The following is a 12,372-nucleotide window of genomic DNA, read 5'->3' on the forward strand; positions in this document are numbered from 1 at the left end:
TTTTCTCAAGCTGTTGCTGCTCTCCGTCCCTCCAAGTTTGTGCATCACCTCTTGTATGATGTTATCAGTGATAAAGAGCTTGGGCTAGTAATACAAATATTACAATTTCTTTAAAAGTATAAAAGGTAACATAAAAATTTAAATAGAATGATATCAAAAACATGCTTTTGAGAAAACACTGAAATATGAAATGATAAAAACTTTTCATGACAAAGATTTTGCAAGAAAATGACCTCACTGGGTCATTTTTGACCCACGTATGCATGTAAGGGTTCACATAAATGTACATTTCAAAGGAATCATATGTCCTTTTGGTTGCCACTTTCATTTACTTCTTAACATTTAATTTTTCCTGGGTAGTTTGGGGAGTCTGTTTCTTTCCCTTTCTGAATAAGATAAGATAAGATAGACTTTATTGATCTCACAAAGGAGAAATTTACCGTTACAGAGGTCTTAGGAACAAACAGAGGGGTGCAAAAAGTCACGAAAGGTGCAAGTACAAGATAATTAAGATTGTAAGAAATGGTAAAATAGTAAAATATACACATCTAAGGACAGGACACTTTTCTTATATACATTGTTAAAAAATGCCACCCTCCTAGCCTAGCCGCGCGAGACAACCCATGGCAACGAATTTAATTCTCTGCCAGGGTGGGTCTAGTTACCCTCCATAAGGCTCAAGGTTAGATTCTCCTAAAACTGGCCGGACCAATCACCATGAAGTGTAGAGTCAGAAGGCGGGCGTAACTAAGTGACGACAGAGGCGTGACGATTCTGACAGAAACAACCGGTGCACAATAAACAGTTATCTTTCGACTCGCCTTTGGCCACAGCCCTTAAAGATTTGAAGCTAAAATTCAACTTGACAGATAAACAAAGGACGGCACTGAAGTGTTTCATTGAGAAGAAAGATGTATTTGGACTTATGCCGACGGGATATGGCAAATCCTTAATATACCAGTTGGCTCCGCTGGTTGGGAAGCTAATGGGACTTAGCCACAATCCGCCGGCGCTCTAGGAACTCCGTCAGCCTATTCACTGCGCTGATTGGTTGTATACCTACCCAATTGCTGCAGAGTGATTTGAAAGACAACCATTTAGCCCGCCTCCCTCCCTGTCGAGCGGCCCTAGACCCTTGTGCCTTCAGAACATGGGTCTAGCACGGCTAGGCTACCATCCTCCTTAACTGCCTTCACAAGTAGCTCTTCTTATCAGATGTCTGCTCAGCTCCTTTGGTCATTGCAAGCTGAACGCTTTCTTTATTCTAACGCTAAGCAACACAATGTACGGTTGTGATGCTAAAACAAACTATCTATGGCTTTATTTTGCTTTCTAAAACATAAAATTGACGGATACACACTTCTGTCCTTGAGAGCAGCAACACAAAGTTGAATCTGAAGCATTTTACACAGCAGCAACTTCAGCTCTTTGACTTTGGCTGACATCCAGTTTCCTGATAACAGCCAGACACATGAATAAAGACACACCCCGAGGGAGACTTCTCTGCTGTAAATATCTGTGCGAACAAAAAGTGTGTGCACTGAAGTGTTTTGTCTAAAAAGGCAACTGGGCTTCAGCCGCTGGACGCCACCGCCTCAGTTTCAGAAGTCACGTTTATGGAGGACAATAGAAGCCTCACATCCATGAACAACCCACTCACACACATACATCCACTGTACAATACTCACCGCATACTTAAAGGAGAGGTTGTATTCTCGGTCATTGGCTCGGAGTTTCCTTTCCAGCTCTGATTTGAAAAGACAGGAAGGAATTATTGTTATTATTTTACATACACCAACTGATATTATCAGTCTTTATATATAATAAAGCAAGCTTTATCCAGCACAGATGAACAATAGGAATCAAACTTTTAACCCCAGCAGTGGAAGGGTTTAGTCTCTTGTCAGAAAACACCACATAATCGGACCATATTAGACAGTACCGGGCTTTGCAAAAGTTCTGTTACACTTGCAAAATGCAAGCAAAATGAACACAAAGATTTTTTGGTGCAATAAGATAATTTTTTATTTTCCAAATATTTCAATATATGTGTTAATGATAATATTAATCAGAAATGTGACCACCCAAAAGTTTTATCTTATTGCACCAAAAAATCTTTGTGTTCATTTTCGTGAATGTCTCAACAAGTGTAACAGAACTTTTGCAAAGCCCGGTATATGTGACTTTGTACAAGATTCTTAATTATTAGTTGGTAATTTGTAGAAGAAAAAACTATTGATGTTTATTTTGATTCATAAAAATGTGTGAAATCATAAAAAGTTGGAGAAATCGACGCCCGCTAGACATTAGCATGTTAGCATCACCACTGTGAGAATGTTGGGATGCATACGTTAGCATTTAGCTTCTCCGAAATCATCCACTCATTCCCTACTTCCTATCTGCAAACCACTATAAAATGAACTACGTATGGAGCTCCTCTGCAAACACCACCCTACAAAGGAAATTCATTTTGGCAACTTGCATCCACCATCTCATTCTTTCTGTCACTACCCACAGCAGGTTGGAACATGAGTTCAATGTAGACGTTCCACCTCAGGTCTTTCTTCACCACAATGGTCTGGTACAATCCATCTGTCCATCACTCTCTCATCAATTATGAACGAGATCCTGAGATCTTCAGACTTGAACTCCTTCACTTGAGTCCGTAATTCACCCCCAACCCAAAGGGAACAATCCACCAGTTTCCAGCAGAGAACCATGACCTTTCCATGGAGGTACGGACCCTAATATCCTAGTTGCTTCACACTTGGTTCCAAATCTCCTCAGTAGTGGTCCAATGAAGTCAACTAAACCACATCATCAGCAAAAAATAAAAAACAAAAAATGAGACACAACTCAGAAGGTTCCGAAATTGGTCGCTACTCAACTACACCTTGAAATTTAACTAATAAATATCACAAAAAGACTTAGAGACAAAGGGCAAATCTGGTGGAGTCCAACATCCACTGGAAACACGTTCTTGTACAAGGACCGGATAGCTTGTAGCAGCAGTGCAAAGAACTGCAAAGTCTACAAAACACTTTAGCTACTCCACAGAAGTTAAAAGCTGCTCTGATATTCCACAACCAAGAAGGAATCTGCATCATTCCTACTGAATCTGACGATAGATGATCCAGAGATATGATTCATGTACGGTTAAACCGCAGCTTCAGAAAGCAGCTGGTAATAAAAGTTTGAGAAACGTATCAGAATCTTTGAAGTTTTTCCATTTTGGAGATTACTTTTCTCCATCATCCACGGCTGATTAAATTACTTTTTTCCAGCGCTCTGTAGCTTCTGTTTTGCAGCTAACTCAAATAAGCTACTAACATTGCAACAGTCTTGTTGTGCAAACGTCATCATGACTTTTGGTTGGGCTCACCCTTTTTTGACCTTTTTTTGTCATCAGAAACCACAGATGCAACATTTATGCAGAACTTAATTCAGTTTTCATTTACTATTGTATGAATTGGCACAAATACCAATAATTAGACAAAGAAAACACACATAAATACAAAAAGGTTTGATTTTCTGTAGTTTTTATATGGCAGGTGGCATCAACAACATTGTTTTTTTCTCATCTTTGAGTTAAAGTTCATGATTTTGTCATGATGGTAATGAAGAGAGGATTTACCTTCATGTATGAACTATACATGAATAATTGTCTAATTTTATGCATGAACCATAAAGATACTAAAAAAATAGAAATATACAGCTATATAAAGCTTCTATCTTTTGAAGTTGACACATTTTTTCTGAGGTTTTCTGGCAGTAGAAAACAGAACATATTAAAGTTGCGAAATTCAGGATTTTTTGGCAAAATCAGTTTGAACTGCGTCTTTCCTGCAGCCTAAATGTTAGTTTGATGAGTAAATCCCCACTTAATATCATAAAACAATGTTGACACAAGGTCCCTTCAGCTGCGGTTCTGAAGCTTCTATTTGTATTACACGATCTTTTTCTGCAAAAGTAAACACCAATTGTCATAGAATTGTTATTTAAAACACTAAATACCTCTATAAATGATGGAATTTAATGACTTAAAGGGATGCTAAAACAAGTTGGAAATCTTCAGAGAAAGTCTAAAGCTTCAGGACATCTACAAATGTCTTCATTATACTCCAGAAATGTTAAACTACAGATGCTAAGTGCTTTATCTGCTGATTTTTATTAAACTGAATCTGTCAAGTCTTACCTCTCTCTTCCTTCCTGAAACAGTTCAGGCCGAAGAACGACATCTTCTTTTCCTCGTCCTCCCTCTGCTATCTGCCCATCATACTGATCTGTGAGGAGGGAGAGAAAACATCACAGCGTGGCTCAGTGAAGGATACATATGTACATCTCCATTACAGTGAAATAAACTCACTCTGTTCAAGTCAAACATCTCCTTTCTCCAGGAAACTCACAGTTTAAATGTCATTACGGGTGAGGTGAGAATCCCTGCCAGCTGTCATTAGTGGATTTTCCGTAAAGTGTTCTATGAGGTCATCGTTTCCCATCGTACAGCTCTTTAAACCTTTTTTTTTTTATTTCTGACTGGAAAACACCAAACAGAAGAGGTGGAGGCATCTAAATGATAGATTTCAAAGGTGTTTAAGGTGAATAAACAACCATAGACCCAGCTTTGAGCTTTGTATCTCTCTGCTGGTATTTAAGACAAGCAGCTCTGCCCTCACTTCCCCCCGTCCTTCCCAAAGCTCTTACAGCAGGTTTACATCAGGCCATCAGCCCCTTAATGTTTTTCCCATGTAGGGCAGACTGACTCAGAGGGAGGCTCCCCTCTCAGGACAGACATGATGTCCTTCTGCTACCCAATGTTAAGATTTTGGACAGGGAGGACAGACGGTTTGAGAGAGGAGTGAAAGAAGCCATCCATGTCAAAGTCGAGAAGCCATCTCTGAACAGGGGTGGTGGTCTGCGACATCATCTTTTGCCAATTTACAATCAGGTCCTTTCAAAACTCCCCAAAAGAACTACTCAGCAGACTCATGCTAATGACCACCATTAGCACACGAGGGCTCAGTGACATCTGTGCATTTCAACGACCCCCACCGATACAACGACCATCGTTGAGTAGTCAGATGAGTTTTGGTATTGGTCGTTGGAATAATAGCCCTGGACACACCTCACAGAGGTTTAAAAGCTGAGGCAACACCAACCACCACCAGAACTGAAGAAGCCTCTTGGATGAGAGGTGAAATGTCTTCAAGGAACTTTCTTAAAGTCCAGTGGATTGATTTAAACTACTTTGGATAACCATGACCTGGATGAATGAAAACCTACAAAGATACCCAGGAGCCCTGACTGAGCCAAGAGCCATGACGGGCCTCCAGGTCTCAGCCGACACTGAAAAGTGGTAAGATGAGATGACCAATCAGGAATGAGAAAATTCTGAATCTCGCTGCAAAAACTGTGCAAGTTAACACATTACCTGACTTAAATGTGAAGAAGATGGGTTGATTTGGAGTAAAACTAATTAGTTTGGAAGCAAACATGACATAATAACATGAAAAATATCTTGTAAAGTTAAGCTGCTTGCTTTCATATTGAGAAACTAAGCAAATACAAAAAAACAAACAATATATTTGTCTTTTTGTTTTTGCCTTGTTTTCCGTGTAGAAGCAATACACTACCAGTCAGGTTTGGACACACCTATTCATTCAGTAGTTTTAATTTGTTTGTATTATGTTCTACATTGTAGATTAATACTGAAGATTAACACTTTTTTGTTTACAACATAATTTCATATGCATCTTTTTTATAGTTTTGATGGCTTCAGTATTAATCTACATTAAACAAAATAATTAAATAAAAACAACTGAAGGAGAAGGCGTGTCCAAACTTTTGGCTGGTGGTGTACGTTGTTAAATTTTAAATTCTCACGCTTGAAAAGTAATATAATTATTATTGAGATTTTGAGAAAAATAAACAGCAACAAATATATATTTTATGTATGCATATATATGTTTTCACACACTTGCGAAGAAAATGTATATTCCACACTAAATCTACGAAATAATCAAAATTCATCGTTGTTTTTTTGACAGACGCATGTGCTTCAATGATTTTGTTCTTTTAAATTTGTATTTATTTACTTACTAGATTGACGGTTTATTTGAATTTTTTGCATCGTTGTTCTTCTTCCAAAGGATTGTAAAAACTGTCGTATTAATAAAGTTGCAGATTCCGCAAATAATGAATCATGTGGTACAACATATACTCTTAAAAACACTCCTGGGCTGCATGTTTCAGGCGGAGAAACTTGTGTGCAAGACTTCTAGGTTAAATACCACCAAATAAAAATAAAACAGAACATCAGCAGTAATAGCTTTATGGTGTTTTTGGCCTGGATTCCTCCTGTCACGTTACTCAGACCCTCTGAAAGAACTGAGAACTGTATGTTTTCTGTCTGCTAACAGCTGAACAACTGTGAACATGTCAACAGATCTTAAAGGTTCAATGCCTGATAAGTTCTGGTAAAAATTACATCCGCGCACACAGAAAATTTTGCAACTGCATCTCTAGAAGCAGCAGATGTTAGTTCTTATGTTAGATTATCATCTTTTCTCGCTGCAGTGTTAATGTTAGCGCTGGTGCCTCTCATAATTAACACCACATTTCCCTTAAACCCCTTCCCTCCTGTCTCTCCCTTTAACAGCATCGCCTTGAGGATAAATTATGGAGAAATGTACTTAAAAGTTGTTCGCTTTGTGTTTTAATGCATCAAATCATGACAATGACAATTGCCTCAACATTAATGTGGTTTTTATTTACAGCTAAACCTCACGAAAACATCATTGCGTGCTGCATTATGTTATGCTATGACTTCATTATCATTAAACTAAACGAAAATGTGTCCAGCAATAGTAAAACTGTACAGAAAAAAAAAAACAGAAAATGAACAAAACAGTGGAAAAACAACTTTATGAGTGTAGATGTGGTCATAAGTGAGGAAACAAGCGTGTGTGTGTGTCTGCGTGTGCGTGTGTGTGTCCAACATGAAGCAGTGGTTTTTGGAAATCCCGCCCTTTAGTGTTGGTTGCCAAGGTGACGTCAGTGTTGGAGCTATAAATAACAACCACATGAATTTGATGAAGAATGTGTGTGTTTTAAAAGGAATGCCAAAGTCCTGGAAAAACACACACACACACAAAATACAACATTACACATGGGGCAGACCGTGTGTTTACACTAGGAAAAAAGAAAAAGTGAAAATTTGAGATTTCGATTTCAGCAAACTTGAAAGTAAAAGTTTAAGACGAGCAATTTAACTGTGATTTTTTTTTAGATTTAGACATTTATTTCTGCAACATACTGTTTAAATGATCAGGTTTCTGTACTTTAAGTTGATGTGACTCAAACCTAGATCTTGAATTCCTTTCATTTTGATTTATTTTATCATTTATTGACTCTATTTTTGTCCCTCATGTCTGCTTTTGTTGTACTGTCCAAGTGAAAGCCAAGTTCAAGCCAACTTTTAACATTTCTATATGGTATTTTTGCATACTAGAAGCCAGACTAAGGGATTTCCATGTTAAAATTGCATTGTTCTGTTGATACAAAACACAGATTCAGACTTTCATACATAACAAACCTCACTAACTACCCCTGAAAACTCGCCGGGTCGGGTTTTCCACATCATTAGGCAGTTTTCTGCTGCAGGATCTGTAGGTAGGTGCAAACTTTTGCAAAAACAGCCCCATAATCGTCCCCTTCAGCCCTTCTGCTTTCACTACTTCATTTTCAACCACAATGTTAAATCTGACTACTCCAAAACAGACATATAGTAGTTACTGGATGAAGCTCCAGTTCTATAAACATGAAGGAAACCCAACAATGGAGCCTTTGTTCAGCTGCATGGCAGATTTTGCATTGCTGATAGCGATGTTTGAGCAGAGAAGACAGCAGAAGATTGGCTCTTGTTGTTGTCATGCTCTTCGTATTTCAGAAATGAATGTTTAAACTTGCACTGTAGTTTGTCAGGATTGCAATGAATCGTTCTATACCTGCAGTAGGTACTATTTCCTCCTCCTAAAAACAGTCCTGAAAGAGGCTCAGGTCACCCAAAAACGACCTGCAAACGTTCGACTATTCTGCAGAATCAGTCTTCAGTTTGGCTGAATTACTGCAATATTACAACTTGTCACTGCGTAGACGTGAAGATTTAGTGTTTGAGAAGAGTTGGAGGTGAGCTGGTGTGCTCGAGACTTTGTAGATCTGCACGTTCTAGAGGAAACCAAAGTATAGAGCTACATTTCAGGTAAAAATCTTTTAATGGAACAAATAATTTAAATGTTTAACCATAAATGTGAGTTGTTAGCGGTTTAATTAAGGACCAGAGAAGAAACTAAAAGTCAGAACAAACCCACAACCCTTTTTTCCCCTCAATATTTCTCTTTTAATTTACATAAGAAGGTGGTGAAGAGCGTCATTAAGATTTGCAGTTTCAGTTTTAATCAGAAAAAAAGACCGTCTCACTCCTCTGACATAAAAAAGAAAGGATTTCCGCAAAATACATGCTTGAAAATGCACACAACTAGGTCTAAATAGGGTAATTTGATGAGCTAAGAAGTCATCTAAACTCAGGATTTTAAGTTCTGAAGGTGATACTAAACAATTAAACTTGGTTTAATTTTAACCTTGTGGCATGGAGCTCAATGAAAACACAACAAACACTGAATGAAAGTTGGCTTTCCTAAAGAACACAGGTCAACTTCGCTTTCTCGCTTCACAATCAATTACAGATTAGGATTCAAACTTATCAGGGTCCTTTTCACTGAGACAAGAGAAGAGGTTTCATTTAGAGGAACAACAAATTAAACTCTTATCTCGGTGAATGAAACTGGTTTCAGTTGTTCTTCCATTAAATGAAACCAGATGACAGAAGAGCATCTAATTGAAACTGAAGATTCTAAGACTTGACAACTTGTAAATGTGTCACAGAAAGTTGCATTTTGTTTCCTCCTGTTGTGCCGTAGTTAACATGTGCAAACATTTACGCTGCTACACGGAGAGGCTGGATTCACATAAACACAAAGTTCCCACCATAACAACTGGAAAACAAACAGTCCGGCAATCATTCCACTAAATTAACAACTCAGTTTATTCCTCGGACAAACGAGTCATGTGACCCGGTGCTGAGGGGCGTCGCTGGCCGGGGAAAGAGGAAAAAAGTGACATTTCAATTCGAGGTGAAGATTTTACGCTGCTTTAACTCTGAATGTCAGACTGAGAGGACTGTTGAATGTTGGGGAGGCACTTCTCCGTTTCAGACTCTTGGTTTTGGCAGAAAGTCGGACTTTCCAGGCTTTACTACGCTGCTGACACACCACAGACACAACACTGCTGCCACAGAGTTAGTCACAAAGATGTTTGGAAGTTTAATACGGGCTCTCAAACTATTGCAGAAGTCTTTGTTTACTGCATATAGTACCTCCTGCACTAGTAGACTGCTTACACCAGAGTATAACCAGGAGAATTTAAAAGATAATCATCTTTTTTTTCTTTTTTTTATTGTAAATAAACATCTTAAAACGCCGATTTAATACCTGACCTTTTTATGTTGCCACCCTTTACCCACTAAACGAGCCGGGGTTGTAACAATCATATTTGATTCTTTAACAAACAACCAACAATTCATCATGCTTAAATGTATTATCTGTTGACATAGTAGCTTAGAACACCACTGTCATCCAAAACATTACAAAGCAGAGGCCACAAATGTATTCAAATGCCTTAATGAAGTAAAAATATTTCAAATCATGTAAATATTCAGTGAGAAGTAAAATAATACAGCACTTACAGTACATTATATACAGTTAAGTGGGTCCCGCTACAAACCCCCTGAGAAATCTAAAGAAAAAAGTTCGCCTGCACAAATCTGTGCTCAATTTGAAACTTTTCTACAATCATAGCTGTACTTTAAAGAACTGTTGAACAATTTCAACCTGTTCAGCCCTGAAAAGCTACTTAAACGTCCCCGAACCGTAGACTTTTCAGTTATTTTTTCGATCTATTTTAAATGTAAGCCCAAACTTGGTACTTTGACTCAGTGTTTCTGCTCATGTTTTATCTAAAATTGGAAAAAAAAAGAGAAAGGATTTAGAACTGTTTCTCTCATCTATGACCTTCCAAGCAGACATGTTAGCCTAAGAAACAAAAGCCTGTATGATGTCTTCTGTTACTAGAATATCTTAAATGTATTTCACATTCAAAAACGGATCAATGCGATAAGATTTTGGAATCCTATCTGAATTTAGTGGAGTCAGGGATATCAGCTGGGTCTATATACACTGAGGGACTTTTAATGTTCATGAAAGATATCTTGCATACATTTTTATTAAAAGTAAAAAAACCTAATGTTTGTTATGCTCATTATGATCATAATAATACTTTTTATTGTTTAAACAATCACTTGTTAATAAAAAATGCCTGGATATCACTAAAATGTCAACTAAATAACCGTCCTAGTTTAATAGCAACCACCTTCTAATTAGCTAAACAATAATAAAATGAGCTTGTTCAAAAATTGTTTTCATTGTGTTCTTTTTATTAATTTTACTCAACTGTATATATAATATTTTAGAAGAATCTTTCTCTAAAAATGCCATGTGGTGTTTGGTTACAGGCAGCCATGTTGATTTTAGGCCTGAAAACAGCAAAAATGTCAACTATGATACAAAAAGTCCCGCAATTATATACTGATCCAGCTATCATACTGCAAGGTTAATAATGAACACTTATGATGTATATTAGTACATTAAATTACTTTTTTCATCAGACTTTGAGTTGATATCTTTGTTTTTGCTTGTTTTTGTGTTACCTTATATGATTACTGTTGCTGTAATGTATTTTGTCATCCGATGTCAAATTAAAACTAGTAAATGCGTGTGTTTGTGTGTGTTTAAAGCTAGCTAAACTGCAGTTCTGGTTTATTGTGATCTGTTCATTTCCAGTTAATACAGCTGCTGTGGTTCTTTTGGTCACTTTTCACACCCCCACCGCAGAGATACAGAGGAAACGAGGAGTTGCACAAAACAATGTGCAAAAGTTGTATATTGCATGTATTGTATATCCCTGCAGCTCTCCAAAAAATTAGATTTTTACGTAAATCACGTTTAATATTTCTTCTTGAATGTGAACACAAAGTAGCCGCCATTTTGCTAACTGCATTATCACGTTGCATACCCATCAGTACATGCAGGTTAGCTGATTAAACCGCCTTTTTACATCTTTTTTTTTTCCATTACAATGACAGCTAAACTTGAAAACTCAATAATTTATGTCAGTTTGGTTTTGGAAATCAACTAGTGAAACTCATGAAATTACATGAGAAATTGGGGGGTTGGAAATTTAAAAGCTTTTGCTTCATCCATCCCCTTTTCAAACCAAGATATATTTTTATGTCTGTTGTTAAAAGAGCTGTGTGCAGGTTTGAAATAAATTTTGAACTGAACTGAACTGAACTGAGCCTCAAACTGCATAAACACTCACTGTTGCGTTTCCTTCAAGTAAATCATTTAAGGTGCAGAAAAGTATGATTAAAAGCCTGCCTGGTTGCTGAATAGAGGAAAATATAGATTCAAATTGTGACTACAAGGTACCATAGATTGCAAAATGGTTAGCTATGATGAGAAATGTAGATTTTGTAGCAAATAGAATAAAATGAGCAAAATCTTCAAAATCTTGTAAAATCTCAGGTAACATCCAGTCTCTATGCTAATTAAACTATGTAAACCACACATTGGAATGAAACTACACCACAACTTTATCCAGATATTATACTCAGGGTGTTAAATAGGTCAACAGGTGCAAACAGTTTCACATTTGGCTGCTTTACCCACACTGGAAAAAACAGACAAATCAGAATCAGAACACGGTGCGGTTTGAATGAAGCCACCTTCACCAGTGAAAGTCAAGGATGTCCTACTTCTCTGCCTGTTTTTATTTTTATCTTTTCTCACCACTAACTGGCACAGCGTCTTCACATGAACACAGGTTTAAACCATTAGCCTCAGCATTAAAACCACTCACAGGTGGAGTGAACGCTACCGATCATCTCACTACAGTCCAACGTTCTGCTGGGAAACCTTTGCTCCTGGTACTCACTAAACACTGCTACTTTCTCTGAGGCCGTTTGCTCTTTAAAGCGCAGCGACAAACCCCTGTCATTAACGTTATTCCAGACAAACAAAGGTGAGTAACGGGATCTGAGTGCCAGAGTCACCTGCGACTGGCTGAACAGGTCGGAGGTCGAACACATGAATGAGCTTCTTGTCCGATCAGTGATCTCTGGTTTCTCAGCTGAACACTGCTTCACTATCAGAACGTACCACTTGTTTGCAGGTGAAAGAAGGAACCCTTTTCCTCTTT

The 12,372-nt window shown here is 37.7% G+C and overlaps 1 protein-coding gene across 2 annotated transcripts in view; it reads right to left on the reverse strand.

Moving 5' to 3' along the window:
* LOC110951822 (phospholipid-transporting ATPase ID-like) overlaps nucleotides 1-12,372 on the reverse strand; it is a 68,055-nt gene that overhangs the window by 41,427 nt on the left and 14,256 nt on the right. For both annotated transcript variants that reach the window (XM_051951069.1, XM_051951071.1), the window contains exons 2-3: nucleotides 4,196-4,283; nucleotides 1,689-1,747 (exon numbers count right to left, since the gene is read on the reverse strand). In XM_051951069.1, coding sequence (XP_051807029.1) covers nucleotides 1,689-1,747; nucleotides 4,196-4,238 — 102 coding nt within the window. In that variant the 5' untranslated portion in view covers nucleotides 4,239-4,283. The remainder of the gene's footprint in view (nucleotides 1-1,688; nucleotides 1,748-4,195; nucleotides 4,284-12,372) is intronic.

Source organism: Acanthochromis polyacanthus, chromosome 7 (assembly GCF_021347895.1).
Source record: "Acanthochromis polyacanthus isolate Apoly-LR-REF ecotype Palm Island chromosome 7, KAUST_Apoly_ChrSc, whole genome shotgun sequence".
Lineage (NCBI taxonomy): Eukaryota > Metazoa > Chordata > Actinopteri > Pomacentridae > Acanthochromis > Acanthochromis polyacanthus.